The 17,062-nt window shown below is 57.2% G+C and overlaps 1 protein-coding gene across 8 annotated transcripts; it reads left to right on the forward strand.

Moving 5' to 3' along the window:
* The first annotated feature begins 203 nt into the window (after window positions 1-203).
* On the forward strand, window positions 204-16,212 carry SIDT2 (SID1 transmembrane family member 2). 8 transcript variants are annotated; one of them, XM_037841557.1, is made up of 28 exons: window positions 204-659; window positions 2,237-2,358; window positions 2,643-2,807; window positions 2,897-2,942; window positions 3,959-4,060; window positions 4,166-4,249; window positions 4,956-5,055; window positions 5,263-5,328; window positions 6,269-6,362; window positions 6,628-6,680; window positions 7,001-7,012; window positions 7,395-7,466; window positions 7,669-7,740; window positions 7,935-7,997; window positions 8,824-8,942; window positions 9,249-9,322; window positions 9,420-9,486; window positions 9,984-10,057; window positions 10,188-10,311; window positions 10,626-10,743; window positions 11,254-11,390; window positions 11,619-11,727; window positions 12,004-12,080; window positions 12,237-12,283; window positions 12,558-12,663; window positions 13,334-13,444; window positions 14,585-14,724; window positions 14,826-16,212. In XM_037841557.1, the coding sequence occupies exons 1-28, from the start codon at window positions 477-479 to the stop codon at window positions 14,833-14,835; spliced, it is 2,547 nt and encodes an 848-aa protein (XP_037697485.1). In that variant the 5' UTR covers window positions 204-476; the 3' UTR covers window positions 14,836-16,212. The 8 variants fall into 8 exon arrangements, 6 of the variants coding, with proteins under 6 accessions (XP_037697485.1, XP_037697486.1, XP_037697483.1 ...); XM_037841558.1 differs by having other exon boundaries at window positions 14,588-14,724; XM_037841555.1 differs by having other exon boundaries at window positions 14,611-14,724.
* Window positions 16,213-17,062: the final 850 nt, after the last annotated feature.

A 17,062-nucleotide genomic window follows, 5' to 3' on the forward strand; every position in this document is an offset into this window, starting at 1 on the left:
AAACTCGTCGTCCCGCACGGCGTCCGGTCGCTACTACCTCTCACGCCCTTCACTGTCAGACTCTTCGTCCCTTTCCGGCGGTCTCCGCCGCCAGCTTCCCCTCCCTCCCTCCCTCCCTCCTTCCCTCCCTTTCTCCCGGCGTCTCCGGGCTCCTGGCAACCAGCTGCCCCTCGCTCTCGCGGCCCTGGGCGGGGGCAGAAGGGTCTCACCGTCCGGTTCACCCCCTCGCGAGCTGGGGACCCTCTCGTGTCTGTAGCCCGCCCCTCCCCTTGTCCCGCCGCCCCCTCCCCTCCGGGGCCCCTGGGAGTGTCTCCGAGGCTCCCGGGGAGGGGACGGCTCCTAATCTCAGGCCGGGGTTAAAGTTCTGGTCCTGGTGAGATGCTGGAAGCTGCGGCCGGAGCCGCAGCCCGTCCCGGAGGTGTCCCGCCGCCTGTCGCCGCCGCCGCCGCCGCCGCCACCGCCGCCCTGCCGGGGCCATGTTCGCTCTGGGCTTGCCCTTCTTGGTGCTCTTGGTGGCCTCGGCCGAGAGCCATCTGGGGGTTCTGGGGCCCAAGAACGTCTCGCAGAAAGACGCCGAATTTGAGCACACCTACGTGGACGAGGTCAACAGCGAGCTGGTCAACATCTACACCTTCAACCACACCGTGACCCGCAACCGGGTGAGGGCTGGGGCTGGGTGCGGGGGGCTGGTGGTGAGTTGGGGAGCTGGCAGGGATGGGCTGTTTGTCACCTTCTTTTAGGAGGCCCCAGGAATAAGCCTCCTTGTTGGGTTCTGGTTCCTCAAAACCACCCTGGAACCTCTTGACCAGTCTTCCTTCTTCATGGGCCACCGTTGCTTCTTGAAGCTCCAACTGGACAGTTTCTAAAGTTGCCTCAACCCCATCTACTCTTGGGCTCCTATCTGCACCTCCCTACTCCCCATTCCCAGCTGTGATCAGAGCAGACCAGCCTCCTCCCTCCCCCGACATCCAGAATCTGACAGAGCTCTGTGGGGTCTGGGTGCAAGAGAAGAAGCAGGCTTGCTACTGGGCTTGGCCCAGAAAACCCCAGGGGGGTTAAAGATAGGCCCAGAACTGACAGGCTGCAGCCTGCTCTGCCCAGGATGCAGGACTTCCCACCCAGGCGGCTGTAACTTCTAGTACCTTCCCAGCTCAGAAAGCCAGCTGGCCTTGTAAGTTGAGGGTGGCAGAGATAAGGCCAACTGCAAGTTGGGCCGGAAGGGAAAGGAAGTTTGTCCACTGTGGAGAATTCAGCTCACCCTTCATTTCTTCCTGCAGCAGTGTCTCTGAGTTGGCTATGGGTATAACCAGGTCAGGGAAGTCTAGACCCCAGGCAAAGCTGAGATTTGGGGAATTCTTGCTGCCTGGCCGTGTGGTCTCCTGCCCTGCTGTCTCTGCATCTCTCTGTGTCTGGTTTTAGTGATCGGAGGATCTGATTTTTGTTTTCAGGATGGGGAGGGCTTTGGTTTCCATGGTAGGCCTGGGTCTGCCTTCAGTGTCTGGTTCTCTGAAATTTGACCTCCTTCTGCTCCTTTTCAGTCATCTGCTTGGAGTCTTTTCTTCCTTTTTACCAATATCCAGGGTCACCCTGAGAGCTGTGGCCCCTACCCCTCCAGGGCTTGGGTTCCAGCAGCCCAATAACAAGCATTCCCAGGATTTATTTTTTATGGAGGAGGATATTGAGGCTCAGCGATATGAAGTGACTTCTCCACAGCTCTGTCCATTGGTCAGAGCTAGAGATACAACTTGGCTTTCTACCCCACCTTCCACCCCCTTCCAGTCTCTAGCCCCAGAAGAGTAGTTGAATTGGAACTTCCTGCTGGTTTCCTGGCTCACAAGGAAAGTTGAGGAGCACTTCTTGCCCCCTCGTGTGTCCATGCACATGTGTGTGTGTGCATGCACGCACATGGGGGTATCCTGGAGACCCCTAAAGTCTCCATTGTGTTTCCCATTGAGGAGTTAGACCCTGCAGGTCCTGGGTCCCGCTGTCCTGCACATACCTGCCATCCAGGAGCTGGCCTCTTCTGTGAGCCTCTTCTAACTCCTCAAGACTGGGGGTTGCTCTGACAGAAGAAGGGTCATAGAGGGCTTCCCAGCCTGACCAGGATGGGGAAAGAACAGAGTAGTTGGCATGAGGAGGGAGGACAGGCTCACAGTCTTGAGAGCCATGCATCTAGGATGGCAGAGGTACAGTCACCATAGGCTGGACTGAGGGGCGTTTCTGTGTCGTTCTGCAGACGGAGGGTGTGCGGGTATCTGTGAATGTCCTGAACAAGCAGAAGGGGGCTCCTTTGCTGTTTGTGGTCCGCCAGAAGGAGGCTGTGGTGTCCTTCCAGGTGCCCTTAATCCTGCGAGGGCTGTGAGTAGGACCTGGGGATCACAGAAGGGGGGTTGCTTGGGCCAGGCCTTGACTAGCGCCTCACCCTGGGCCTTAGACCACCCAGGAGCCCCTCTTTGGTCTCCTCCCCTTTCCCTGAAATGGGAGGCTGGTCATTGGCATGAGGGCCAAGTCAGCCAGCCTGGAGCTTGTCGGGGGTTAAGAGGGTGGTGGAGACTGGATTAGAGGAACTGGGGTTTTGCTCCCCTGGAGTGGCAAGCTGGTGGGACAGTAGCCATGTCCCAACTCCCTGCTTCGGACTACAGGTATCAGCGCAAGTACCTCTACCAAAAGGTGGAACGCACACTGTGTCAGCCCCCCACCAAGAATGAGTCTGAGGTCCAGTTCTTCTACGTGGATGTGTCCACCCTGTCGCCAGTCAACACCACCTACCAGCTCCGGGTCAGCCGAATGGACGACTTTGTGCTCAGGTCTGCAGGAGAGAGCAAGGAGACCATGGGGACTGCCCTCCTTCCCCAGCTGTGGGAGTGACCGTGGGGTGCTCTTCTCTGCCTTGCAGGACTGGGGAGCAGTTTAGCTTCAATACCACAGCAGCTCAACCCCAGGTATAAATCTCCCTGTCTGCCTTTACGAGAAGAAATGTGGATGCTTGGATATGAGAGCGGGAGTGGAGAAGTAGTCAGTGGTCTTTGCAGGGAGTTTCGATTTGGCTGTCTGTTCCGGTTTGCTAATGCTGCCGGGATGCAAAATACCAGAAATGGATTGGCTTTTATAAAGGGGGGTTATTTGGTTACAAAGTTACAGTCTTAAGGCCATAAAGTGTCCAAGATAAGGTATCAACAATAGGGTACCTTTACCAAAGGGAGGCCACTGGTGTCTGGAAAACCTCTGTCACCTGGGAAGGCACAGGTATGTGGCCAGCGTCTGCTCCAGGGTTCTGGTTGCAGAATGGCTTTCTCCTAGGATGTTTCTCTCTAGGTGTCTGGGGGTATTCTCTTAGTTTCTCCCAGGCAAACTGGGGAGTAGCAAAAGTCTACTTTCAGTGGCCGTCTTCAGAATGTCTCTCTGCTACAGCTGTTGCGAGGTCCTTCTGTTTGTGAGTTATTTTATAGGACTCCAGTAATTAAATCAACACCCGCCCTGAATGGGCAGGGTCTACACTTCCATGGAAATTATCCAGTCAGACATTTTACTCACAGCTGATTGAGTCACATCTCCATGAAAACACTCAAAGGATTCCAACCTAATCAACACTAATACGTCTGCCCCCACAAGATTGCATCAAAGAGCATGGCATTTTGGGGGACATAATAGATCCAAACCAGCATACTGTCCTTCCATGGAGGGTCTCTCTGGAAACAGGAGCTCTGGTCCTAAGGTAGTGATGGACAGGCGGTATGGGACAGTGTAGAGACACAGGGTCTGGCTGCCATCTTTCCTGCTCTGCCTTTCAGACACAATGGGGCTACTGATAGTCAAGGCCCTCCTTCCCAGAGACCCTCCACTGTCCAACCTTAGAGGCCTCTGGGTCCTCGCTTAATGGGAGACTGTTCCTTCTAGAGGGGCGAAGAGAGCATCTTCATGAGATGGGGCTCTCCTCCTGCCTTTCATGTGCCCTCAGTACTTCAAGTATGAGTTCCCCGAGGGAGTGGACTCGGTGATTGTCAAGGTGACCTCCAAGAAGGCTTTCCCCTGCTCAGTCATCTCCATCCAGGATGTCCTGGTAAGCCTGGCCCTTTTACTCACCACCAGCTGGTAGCAGGGCTGCTAAAGAGGGGAGACAGCCCCAGGTCCCTATGCGTCTGCCTCTTCCCTCCTCCTCCCCTAGTGCCCTGTCTATGATCTGGACAACAACGTCGCCTTCATCGGCATGTACCAGACTATGACCAAGAAGGCAGCCATCACTGTACAGGTAGGAAATACCCATGGCCCTTTAGGAGATGTGGCCGGGTGATTAGCTGGGTAACTTGCCATACCCTTGCTCCTTTTCCTCTGTCCCATTCCTACCCTACCCACAAGACTGGGTCTTGGCCCTCAGTTCCCTGGAATCTTTGAGGGTTGAACCGTAATCCCAATCATCTTTGGGTCCAGGAAAGAGAAGAGTGCCCTTTCTGGCTGTCCTATCTATTTCTCTCATTGTACTGGTAACAAGGAGATGAAAGGCAGCCCCAGGGCTCCTCAGCAAAGCTTGCCCCTGGGGGCAGAGAGGCAGAAGGCACTGCACTCACCTCACACATCCAGTTGTGCAGTGATGGAGTAATGTGGTACCTCCACTCTTTCTCCTGGCTAATGCCCAGCTTGTAATAAGAAGCCATGGGGCACACACACATTTGCTCACCTGGCCATTGTGTAGGTTCAGGGTTTGGGCTCTCGAGCCAGATGAACTAGGTTTTGATCCTGACTCTACTGCCACTAGTAGTAGGACCCTAACATCTCTGATCCTGTCCAACAGGGGTGTTAACAGTCCTTATTTCATGATGATCCTTTTTAGGAATTAGTAAAACAAGATGTTAAAGAGTTTCACGTATTGTGCAGCCCAAAGTAAGTATCCAAAAAGGATGGTTATGATTCTGCTGGTGATGGTTGATGGTGACCGTCTTTATCATCTTATCCTGCAGCGAAAAGACTTCCCCAGTAACAGCTTCTACGTGGTGGTGGTAGTGAAGACTGAAGACCAGGCCTGTGGGGGTTCCTTGCCTTTCTACCCTTTTGTAGAAGGTATATTTTGTGCCCTGGGCCTGGCTAGGGATGGGGAGGGCTTGGTCACTACCTGGGAGGGAGAAGGGGCCTGTGTAGCTGGTTGGCAGAACTGATGGGATACGAGTTAATGGTTCTTGGCCCTAGGCTCTCCCAGGCCTGGTCCCATCAGCTCCTAGCCAAGCTCCAGGCAACCACTTCTCTGCCAGTTTGACATTTTACTTCCAGATGAACCGGTTGATCAAGGACACCGCCAGAAAACCCTGTCAGTGCTGGTTTCGCAGGCAGTCACGTGTGAGTGTGGGTGGCTTAGTGGGGAGGGACAGGCCTCTTCAGATCTGGGGTATAGGGTGTTCTCTGAATGGGCACCGTGATGGGGACTTGCTCAAGCAGGCTGAGGGTGTAGGAAAGGCTGAGGTCTTGACAGGCTTCAGGAGGAGGAGGGCCAGACGGTGAGTTCCAGTGTCCTGTGTTGCAAGGAGCCCATGACTAAGGATTGAAGCTCTGAGTTCTAGTTCTCTGTCTGCCACTTAGCAGTGTAATCCCACTGAGCTTCAGTTTCTCCATCTACGTAATGGGGATAAATAAAATCTATCCCATTGGTCTCACTAAATTGTGAGGTTAAGCACAAAATTCATGGGAAAGTACCAGGCCCCTAGTTACTGCTTAATAATAAAAAGTTTTTGAATGATCTGAATGGGGCCTTTCGTAAACTGGAAAGCATAAGATTAAGGGAGGTGAGGTGAGGGAAAGAAGCCGCCTCTTCTCTACGGCCTACTTATTCAGCAAATCTTTACTTCTAAGGGCAGGAGCTTTGCAAGGGCCACGGGCCTCAGGGAGCTCCCAGTTTAGAGGCAGACAGATAAGGAAGGAGGCTGGGAGCTGTGGAGTGAGGGACAGGGCACTCTGGCAATACGGGAGAGCAGAGGAGGCTTCCTGGAAGCCACAGTCCCTGAACTGTGTTTGGAACGTTAAGTCAAGGTGGAGTTTTTGAGAAGTAAAAGAGAAAGTTCTAGCAGAAGCTTCAACCTGAGTAGAGACAGGAATCGTATCAGAGTTTGGAGTGTTTGGAGAGTTCATGAGTTGTTCAGACTGGCTGGGCCATGCCATTTGAGGGGAGAAGTGGCAAGAGAGCAGTTTGGGGGTAGAATCCAGAGCACACAGGGCCTTGTGTGCCAGGATGGGCAGCCTTGGAAGGTTCTGACCTCTTCCCCTTCGGCTTCCCTCCCCACAGCTGAGGCCTACGTTGGTGGTATGCTCTTTTGCCTGGGCATATTTCTCTCCTTCTACCTGCTGACCATCCTCCTGGCCTGTTGGGAGAACTGGAGGTAGAGGATTGGGCCTCCCCTCTTTGGGGAGGGGGTTCGGCAGTGTCTGTGGTGGGGAGGGCCTGGCAGGAGCCGAGGCAGCCCAGGGTGACCTTCCACACCACGGGGCCGGGTTTGGAGTTCATGGTCCTTGGCCCTCTCCTCTGGGAACCAGCCCCTCCCCTTACCCCCCACCATGCTCCCAGCCCAGGATGTCATGGGTGGGGGCAGGCAAGCTCAGCATGGGAGGGAGCCCCGTCCTGCCCTCTGCACTCTGTCCCTGCAGGCAGAAGAAGAAGAACCTACTGGTGGCCATGGACCGAGCCTGCCCAGAAAGCGGTATCTCCAGGGGGCTGGGAGGTGGGCGGCAGGGTTTGCTTTTTTGTATTTTGGGGAGGATAGTGGTGGATGGTCCCCTCAGGGGTTGGAAAAGGAAGGGCTGGGGGCTTCTGGGATATTCAGATTGGCAGTAAAACGCACAGATAGAAATGGGGCTGGGATCTTGTGTCTATCCATCCCCGGCCTGGCGACACTGTCCGTCCACCTCAGGGCAGAGCCATTTGCAGTATGTGATGATTGACCTTTCATTCTCTCTCTCCCTTTCATCCATCCCTCTCTCTCTTTCTATCCTCCCTCCTGCTTGGGACCTTCTCTCTCAGCTTCTCTCCTTGGTAAGCTCCAGATGCTGTGGACAGAGGAGCTGGAGTCCAGAGTGGGGGAGGGAGGTGAAGGGCAAGGGGTGCTTGGCCGGGACCTGGGCAGGCTGGATGTTGTCTGTTCTTGCTGCTGGCAACTTAGATGCAGCAGTCCGTTGACCTTCGTCTCTCCTTCGGGAGGCCAAGGGGTGGCAAGTATTTCTACTGGGGATGCCTGTGGGAGGCTGGAGCAGGTGGTGGTGGGAGCAAGGTTGCTTTGCTTGGGTAGGTGCTTATTCTTTGCTGCTGGCATGGCCCCTCTTGTCTGTCTTCTTTGGGTTCTTCCTTCTCCTTCCTCCCTGGCTCTAGTTCTCTCTCGGCTTTCAGGGCTGAGGGGAGCTTTCACTTCTCGTTGCAGGTCACCCTCGGGTGCTGGCTGACTCCTTCCCTGACAACTCCCCTTATGAGGGTTACAGCTATGGCTCCTTCGGTATGTGTTAAAGCTAGCGGTTGTGCTTGCCCACTCACAGCCTGGGCTCTTTGGGCTGCTGCCTCCGGGGTGGCAACGTGGCAGCTGGCCCCCTTCTGGTGGCCATGCCCTCTGCTGCTACTCAGAGCCCCTGGGGGATGGGAAGGGAGTCCCGTTCCCTGAGGCCTCTCCTGACTGCCTCACCACTTACCCTTCCCCTCAGAGAATTGTTCCGGATCCACTGACGGTTTGGTTGACAGCACAGGCACTGGGGAGCTCTCCTACAATTACCAGGGTGAGCGGACCCGGCAGGGCAGGGACTGTGCTGGTGCAGGGCTGGTGCTGGCTGGGTGAAAAGTGATGGTGGGTGGTGCCTCTTCTGCCAGATGCTGGAACCAGGGAACAGCCTGCTCTTCTCCCTACCCCTCTCCTCCCTTGTCCTTTCCTCCCTGGCCCCAGATCCCTGGTAACTCTCCCTTTCCTTTGAAGGGCACGACCAGTTCAAGCGGCGCCTCCCCTCTGGCCAGATGCGGCAGCTGTGCATTGCCATGGGTAGATGTGGGGAGGGGGTGGGGCTGCTCTGCCAATCAGCTCCTGCCAGGGCGGTTGACTAGAGCCGGTCGCCTCTGGGGCTGGAAAGATGCTGTGTGCATGGCTTCCCCATCTAATGCCAATAGTTGCTGGCCCTGGTGTCTTCTGAGATAGGCAGGCACTGGCCCCCACCCTCAGCTATTGCCTGGGCCTGCTACGTAGTCTAAGATGCTCTTGACAGTGCTTCCTCGTTTGCTTGTGCCCTCACTCCCTGGCCTGCTGGAGTAGGGCTTGTGGGCAAGGTGTCACGATGTGGCCTCCTGGGGGCTTTGGCTAGGCAAGGTCACAGGAAGAAGCTGCTGAAGGTGATAGAGAAGAACAGGATAAAGGAGAGGGTGTTCTCCCTGGAGGCTCTCATCCTTGCCTGAGCCCCAGGACCCAGTGGGTCTTTAACCCAGTACGGGCCAAGGCAGTGTCTTCTCAGAATCCACAGGCCTGGACATCTTCTAATCAGCATGACTTCTGAATCCAGTCCTGCTGCTTGGGTCTGGGGCCTGGGGCCTGCTCAGTGTCCTGGCCTGGAAAGCCCTAACTCAGTGAGGGGAGTGAGGACTGGAGCAAAGCTGGAGAGGTCTGATCGTGGCCTCTTGGCAGAGCCCACCCTTGCTCTCCACCTCAGGACATGGTTTCTTACAAGGGCTGAGCCCACCTCCGGCCGTGCTCTGAGCCCCAGCCCACAGTCTGCCTCTTCCCTTCTGCCTAGTAATTTTGACAATTGCCTCAAATGGGTGGGGACAGACTGAGTTACTGTGGCAGTGGTACAACCCCTCCCTCCTGCCCTGCCCAGATCGCACATTTGACCCAGTGAATTCTCGGCCACGACTGGACTCCATGAGCTCGGTGGAAGAAGACGACTATGACACGTTGGCCGACATCGATTCAGACAAGAATGTCATTCGCACCAAGGTCTGACAGCCTGTGGGCCCGGTCCTGGAGATCCTGTGAGCAGGCCCCAGCTGTTCTCCCACTGGGGCCTAGGGAAGCAGCTGAGGTGGGATAGATTCTGGGGGAAACTAACTTGACTCCCAGCCCCACCTACCGATTGGCCATGTGCTCTTGGTCTAACCAGCCGCAGCCATGGAATGTTCTAGACCCCGGCCCGCCTGAATGATGGCTTGGTGGGGGGGGCGGAGGTCCCTTTGGTCCATCCCTGACCTGATGAGAGTGGCTCTCCCAGAGAGTGGATGAGAGGGCTTACTCCTGCCTCCTCAGCAATACCTGTACGTGGCTGACCTGGCCCGGAAGGACAAACGGGTTCTGCGAAAGAAGTACCAGATCTACTTTTGGTGAGTGGGCCGTGCAGGCCGGGCTTCCTGGGGCTGGCGGGGTGGCGTGGCAGGGTCCCAGGCCCGACCTGCCTCCCCACTGGCCTCCCGCTCTCAGGAACATCGCCACCATCGCTGTCTTCTATGCCCTGCCTGTGGTGCAGCTGGTCATCACCTACCAGACGGTGAGCAGGAGGGCCGGGCTGCCCAGCCCCACACCTGCTGTCCCGGTGCCGCTGCAGGCTCCCCTTGGCACAGGCTGGGACACCCCTCCAAAGAGCAAGTCTTCCAGCCCCGGGGCCTGGGGGAAGCATGGGTCATAGAGTAGCTGGGAGACTTGGGGCAAATCACTTCACCTCCCCGGCATCAGTGTCTTCAGACACAAAAGCAGCTTGTTGTGAGGATTTGTGAAATGAAAGTTCTGGGTCTTGGTAAGTGTTGGTTTCCCTTCCCTTTTCTCTGTGCTATGGGGCAAGAACCTCAGTCACGGCCCTGCCTCAGGGTTTCCAGTCCTACCCAGTGAGATGGGGCTGGTGACTATGTCCGTGATGGCACTGCTTGTCCTTTGCCAAGAGGGGCCTGGTGCCCTGGTGGGATCTGGGGCCTGTCTCTCCCCTGCCCAGGCTGAGGGCAGAGCCAGGCTCTTTCACACCCCCACCCCTGCTTGCCCTCCCTGCTGCAGGTGGTGAATGTTACCGGAAATCAGGACATCTGCTACTACAACTTCCTCTGCGCTCATCCGCTGGGCAACCTCAGGTGCAGAGGCTGCTGGGAGGCCTCTTCCCCCCAGCAAGCCAGGGCAGGGGATAAGGGCTCAGCCCGAGCAGGGAGGAGGCGGGGGCATGAGGCTAAAAAAGTCATGTGCCTCGGGTCTTGCCCCTTTTAGCGCCTTCAACAACATCCTCAGCAACCTGGGCTACATCCTGCTGGGGCTGCTCTTTCTGCTCATCATCCTGCAGCGGGAGATCAACCACAACCGGGCCCTGCTGCGCAATGATCTCTACGCCCTGGTGAGGGAGCAGCCCCCTGCCTGCCTGCTCGCGAGCCTGACTGCTCAGGCCCCACCTCCCACCCAGGCTGCCGCCTCAGCTCCACAACACCTCTCTGGCAGGCGTTTGTCCTGCCCTCCCTCCCCTGCCCTCCTGCCCCTTGTCCTGCCCTCCCTTCCCCTGCCCTGTCCTCCCTGCCCACTCACCTATTCCACTCTTATCCTACTTTTTTTTCCTTCTCCTCCCCTCTTGGTGGTACCCTCTTTTGGGTCCCTTCCTTCCTTTCTCTCTCTGTGCCTCACCTCCTCCCTACCTTCCTTTTCTGTCTGCAACAGGAATGTGGCATCCCAAAACACTTTGGCCTGTTCTATGCCATGGGCACGGCCCTGATGATGGAAGGGCTGCTCAGCGCCTGCTATCATGTCTGCCCCAACTATACCAATTTCCAGTTTGGTGAGTGAGGCCTCCCTCCTCTCTGTCTGAACCTGGAGCAGGGACCTGCCCAAGTCCTCCACCACCCCGTCACCTGGCCAGAGTCCCCAAGATCCAGCCCCATGGGAAGCTCCATGGCAGGGTGCTGTGTGCACTTTGTAGCATATAGAAAATAGGCATCTGGGTGCAGTTTCCTTCCTCCCTTGAGCATTTGCTGTGTACCAGGCGTGTGCAAGCACAGGGAAAATGACGTGTATCCAGACCTCTGGATGCTCACGGTCTAAGACTGTCAGAGGAAGTTCTCCCGGCTTGCCCTTGTGGTCAGGGGGCATGTCAGACTGGGTGCCAGCCAGTGGGGTGGCCGTGTGGCCCAGCAGGGACAGCACTGGATTGGGAGATAGGGACTGGAGTTGAGGTGCCAACACACCACCAGCATGCTCTGCGACCTTGGGGAGGGGTCGGGGCCCTCCCTCCCTGCTCGGACTGGGCAGGGGCAGGTCTCTGAGGCTCACTCCGGGCCCCCATCCCTAGACACCTCGTTCATGTATATGATTGCTGGGCTCTGCATGCTGAAGCTCTACCAGAAGCGGCACCCGGATATCAACGCCAGCGCCTATAGCGCCTACGCCTGCTTGGCCATCGTCATCTTCTTCTCGGTGCTAGGCGTGGTGAGGGCCTGGCCCCAGTGCTCACCCCAGGGGACAGGTCCTCCCACGTTCGCAGCCTGTGGGTACACATCACCCCTCCCACACCTCTCCCCAGAGGACTGCCCTGGGCCCTCGTGGGGATCCCCAGGCTGGCTGAACAGCTGCCCAGCTCTCCCGGATGAGGAGCCAGGCCCTAGGAGCAGCTTCCCGCAGGGCCTCCTGACCCTCACCCTCGGCACCTCCTGACAGGTCTTTGGCAAAGGGAACACAGTGTTCTGGATCGTCTTCTCCATCATTCACATCATTGCCACTCTGCTCCTCAGCACGCAGCTCTACTATATGGGCCGCTGGAAGCTGGGTGAGGGAACCTGGGCCAGACATGAGGGAGGGCACCCGGCAGGCCCCAGGGAATGAGGGGGCGGTGGTTGCGGGGACCTGGGCACAAAGGAGATCTCCGGGTTCTGCCCCCCACTGTGGGCCCTGGAGGAGCCACTAGGGGAGGAATCAGACAAGGCCTCGGCACTGCTGGGCCCTCTGCGGGCCCTGGCTCCTCACAGCGGGCACGGGCCGGGGGCCTGGGGTTGCAGAGCAATCACCCCTGCCTCGCAGCACCACCTGTCCCTTCTTCTTGCAGACTCGGGCATCTTCCGCCGCATCCTCCACGTGCTCTACACAGATTGCATCCGGCAGTGCAGCGGGCCCCTCTACGTGGTACCCGCTCAGCCCCTAGTCCCCCACCTCCATCGGCCCTCCAGTGGTGGGGCGGGGCCGGGGAGGCAGGGTGGGGACCAGCTGCCTTGGGCCTTCTTCCACTTCTCCCCCTGTCTCCCTCCCCCTCTCAGTCCCCATGTCTCTGCTTCCCTCCAGGACCGCATGGTGCTGCTGGTTATGGGCAACATTATCAACTGGTCGCTGTGAGTCTGGCCGTTGTCTGCGGTGGTCCAGGGGGACAGCTGGGGCCTTGGGAGCTGTGCCCAGCTTTTAAGCTTTGGGTCTGGGAGGCAAATAGGAGCTGAGGGGAAAAGTGTTGGCACTGGGGCTTCTAGAATTTTCCATGGGTCTCTGAACCCAGCGCCACATGATAATAAAACATGGTAGGGGCAGGGGTGAGGGGGAGCCCCCTCCTTGCTCTCAGACACCCACCCCTGCCCCCGCTTCACCAGCCCTTCTCTTCTCCTCTCTTGGCAGGGCTGCCTATGGGCTCATCATGCGCCCCAATGATTTCGCCTCCTACTTGTTGGCCATTGGCATCTGCAACCTGCTTCTCTACTTTGCCTTCTACATTATCATGAAGGTAAGTGGGGAATGGCTGCGCCGCCTCTGCCAGCTGCCCTGCCTTTTGGGAGGGGAGATGGGCACAGCCTGTCTGGGGCAATGCTGAGAGGGAGGGGGGATTTTTTGGTGTATTGTCTTCTGCCCTTCTGTCTTCCCAGTGGGGTTTCAGGAGAGGAGAGAAGAGGCTAAAACCTCTTGCCTGTACTCCTGGAAGCCACCTACCTTTGAAAGCCATTGACTGAGCCCCTTCCATATACTGAGAATGGCCCATGAAACAAGTAGCATTTTAGGCAGCAGATGGTAAGGGCATTGTTAAGTGCAGAGGAAGTTAAGAAGAGGTGGAAGTTACTCATGGACTCTGTGAAGACCGGGTGGAGTGGTGGTTTCCCAAGGAACCCTCCTGCCACCCAGTGTGAGAGGAGCCCCCAGCCAGTACATGTGGCCTGTGTACGTGGGGGCTCAGCTAGAGGGGACTTCGGGGCTGACGACACCAGGACCAGGCTGCTAGCCTTGGTACAGGTGGCACCATGTGGCTACATGAGGGGATGCTATGGCTCCAAGAAGATGTCCTGAAGGACCAGCCCTGAGAGCCTGGCAGGGCCCCTGGAGGGCAGTCTCTGGGAGAGGCTGGGCAGCGGAGTGGGCAAGGCCTGGCCCTCATGTGCTGCTTGCTCCCTCACCCGGCCCAGCTCCGCAGCGGGGAGAGGATCAAGCTGATCCCCCTGCTCTGCATCGTCTGCACCTCCGTGGTCTGGGGCTTTGCACTCTTCTTCTTCTTCCAGGGGCTCAGCACCTGGCAGGTGAGTGGCCGCCCTATGGCGAGGGGCGGGGGTGGGGGAGTCCCCACAAATGGCAGATTCTCTTTTTAAAGTCTTTGTGAGCACCTCCATGGGCCAGCACTTGCACAGCTGCTTTCTTATTTAATCCTCCTGACATCCCGGCCTGGATGAGACAACTGAGGCTCTGGGGGCTGAGTGATCTGCCCAAGGTCACTAAGCCAGTGAGTGGCACCGGGCACCTCCCATGTGTCAGGCTTCCGTTCTGTGATCTGAATTCAGTCCAGCATAGTCTCTGCCTCTGAGGCACTTACAGTCTAGTTCAAGGAGGAGGGACTGTTTGTTCACGCCTGGCTATTTAGTGTCATACATGAAATGAAGGGTACAGGTAAGATGGGGCAGGGAGAATGTTCAGGAGGGCATAGGACAGAGCTGTCTCTCTGAGTTAAAAAGTCCAGGAAGGCTTCCCGTAGGAGGTGGGCCTTTTTCTGGGCCAGATAGGCGCTGGGTGATGGGGAAGAGCCCTGTGAACAAAAGGTACTGTGACTTACAACACAATACAGAGGCAAGAATACATGGGGTAGATTTGGGGTCACTGAGAGCACTGCCTTGGGAACCGAGTGACGACTGAGTTCCTCGGGGTCAGGGCAGGTCGTCCCTGTTGCCTCAGCATGTAGCAAGCTCAGCCCCGGACACAGGACCACTGTTCAGTAAGCGTTTGTTGGATAGAGGTTGTGGGCAGGTCAGGGTCACGGCCGCTGTGGACCCTGGGCAGGGGTGGGTGTGACCTGACCATCGTACTTTGGAGAACAAAATGAAGCTGGAGGAGCTGTGCAGGACTGTTTAGAGCAGGGGCAGGGTCTAAGGTAGGGAAAGGAGTTCAGAGCTTTGGTGACCGAGCATCTCTGGGTTGAAGGCATCTAAAGGTGATCACCATCCTTAGATTGTAGATCAAGGGAATAAGAATCTGAGGGGAGGAGGGTCAGTGGGAAAGGAAAGGAAAGGGCAGAAGCTAGCATCCTCAAGGTTTTGTATCAAAAGGCTTTTTCTCAGATGTGAGACAGGGGTGAGGGGTGGGTCAGATGGGGGTGCCTTCCCACCTGGGGTCGGGAACAGAGGACCTTGGGTGTGACGGGCGATGGGTTTTGGCCGTCATGTTGTCAGCAGGCAGCTCTACCCCCATCCCCTAGAAAACCCCTGCAGAGTCACGGGAGCACAATCGGGACTGCATCCTCCTCGACTTCTTCGACGACCATGACATCTGGCACTTCCTCTCTTCCATTGCCATGTTTGGGTCCTTTCTGGTATGAGGGACTCTGCCAGCCCACATTGGGGGAGGGGGGTTGGAGCAGAAGATGGGGTCGCCTCTTTCCCTGTGCCTGTCCCAGCGTGCATCTCCCCCCAGGTGTTGCTGACACTGGACGACGACCTGGACACTGTGCAGCGAGACAAGATCTACGTCTTCTAGCGAGAGCTGGGCCCCTTGCTTCACATCACGGGCCCCTGAGCCCCTCTGCCTCACCTGCTCCAGTGCCTCTGCAGAGCTGGGGGCGTGCGTCACAGCCCTGCTGCCCAGTGCCAGAAGGGGCAGGACAGCGAGGTCTACCCAGGCCTGGCCTGGACAGTCATGGGGTGGCCTTGAGCCTTGCAGCTGCCCTCTGCCGGAGAGGAGGCCTGCTCCCCTGAAACCGCAGACATTGGCCAAACTGCTGCTTTCCTCTCAGTGTTGGAGCCTTCCACAGGTCCCTGTCTGTTGTTGGCTCTCCATTTGTCCCTCTGCAGGAGGAAGGAGGGAAGGTGTTGCCCTCCCCATTTCATGCCTTTGCTGCTGCCCGTCCTTCCCCTCACCTTCAGCCTGGGACCTTAAGCCCTAGTTTGGGGCCCCGGTTCCCTTTGGGGCTGTACCTGGCTGCCATCACTGCCCACTCAGGTCAGCCACGATGGAAGGTAGTGTGAGATTTGGAGGGCTGGCCAGCTGGTGCCAGGCTTTTGGTGCTAAGGCCTTCAAGGAGCCCCAGGCAGTGCCGCCTCTGCTCTCTGATCTGCACTCAAGATTTGGCTCTTTAGGAGTGAGGGGAACTGCTTTCTGATCGGAGGGGCTGAGAGGTCACCTCCCCATCCCGTCAGGCCCCCAGACTGATGCTGGCACCAGGATTAGAGGGAAAAGCAACTCGTCCTTTCCCTTCTTTCCAAGCCCTTAGTCCTGCCAAGCCCCAGCAGGGGGCCTCTCTGTGCCATCGACACTGCCCATGAATGTCCGGGGGCACAGGAGGGAGGATACAAAGAGCCCAGCCCATCTTGCCCTGTCCCCAGCCATGTGTGCCCCAGTGCCTACCTTAGAAAGGGGGAAAAGGAAGGGATGTGATTATTCCCCTCTGTCCCCAGTCCTAGCCTACTCTCAGACCCAGCACTGGCTTCTGAGTTTCTGTCCAGTCTTCAGCCAGGTTCTGTGTTAGTCACACGCATCCATCCATCCATATGAAACCTTGGAGTTTACACCAAGTTGCCCCAAGCTCTGGGGTCCCCCGGCTGCTTGGTCCTTGGTTCCCCTTCACCCCAACAGGTCCATTCCTGATGCCAAGAATGGGGGAGGTGCAAGTTGGACTTCTGCCTTTGGGATGAGAATGTGTTTTATTCACCCAAATGTGTTTTTATAGCTCTCCCTTGGGCTGGGGAGAGGAGGTGGGACTGAATCTTTTTTTCAGAACTCTTACGTGTTTCCGTGCTACGGTTGCATTTCTGTTTTCTATGAATGAGTCTGCACTTAATTAAAGAAACAGCCAGACACAGTTCTTGGGCCCCTTGCTGGCATCCACTTTCTGGGCGTAGCGGGAGATGGGGAGAGCGAGGGGCAGGATGAGTGTCCCTCCATTTCCAATTCCTCCTGCCCTGTCTCTTTTTCAAGCCAGGCTCACTATGGGAACTGCACTTCTTTGATTTCCACTGTTTTTGTCTCCTTTAAACAAACATATTAATTCAGTAAACATCTACCAGGGGACGGCTACACATTGTGCTGGGAAAGCCTGGATCCACCCCACTCACCTCTGAAATCCCTCCCTTACCTGCCAAATGACAAGGGCCTCTTCCCATCCCAGTTGCTCACCTGGACCCAGGTCTGAGCCCCTCCAGCTAAGCAGGCTGCAGGCCCAAAGAGTGCAGGCCGAGCCCGAGGGGGCAGGGGGTAGGTGCATGGTTAGGGAAGATGATTGGGTGGAATATGGGTGAGTGGATGGATGGCTGCAGGCACCAAGAGGAGGGCGTTTTGAAATGACCCTGGAAGTTGATTGAGATTTAGATTTGGAGGTCAAGGAATCCGTAGTAAGTTCGGGACCCAGCCAGAGGTCTGTGGGGTCCAGGAGTGGGGCTGGGGTGGAGGGTGTGGGCGGCCTTTTCGCTGCCCCTGGCTCCTATCTCTGTGCTTCCTCCCAGGCGCCACCGGGAGGCACTAGAGCTCGCTGAGCCCCGGAGCGAGGCGGAGGCAGGCCGGGGGGCGGAGCTCCGGTGGCGCGGGGCGGAGGCACCGTAGAGGCAGGGTTGGGTCCTTCCTACCCGACTGCCCCAAGATGGGGAATACCAGAGCAAGCAGCCCAGAGACCCTACTGACAGTCTCCCATCCTTAACCTCTTTCTGTCCCTCCCTGGA

Source organism: Choloepus didactylus, chromosome 6, assembly GCF_015220235.1.
Source record: "Choloepus didactylus isolate mChoDid1 chromosome 6, mChoDid1.pri, whole genome shotgun sequence".
Classification (NCBI taxonomy): domain Eukaryota; kingdom Metazoa; phylum Chordata; class Mammalia; order Pilosa; family Megalonychidae; genus Choloepus; species Choloepus didactylus.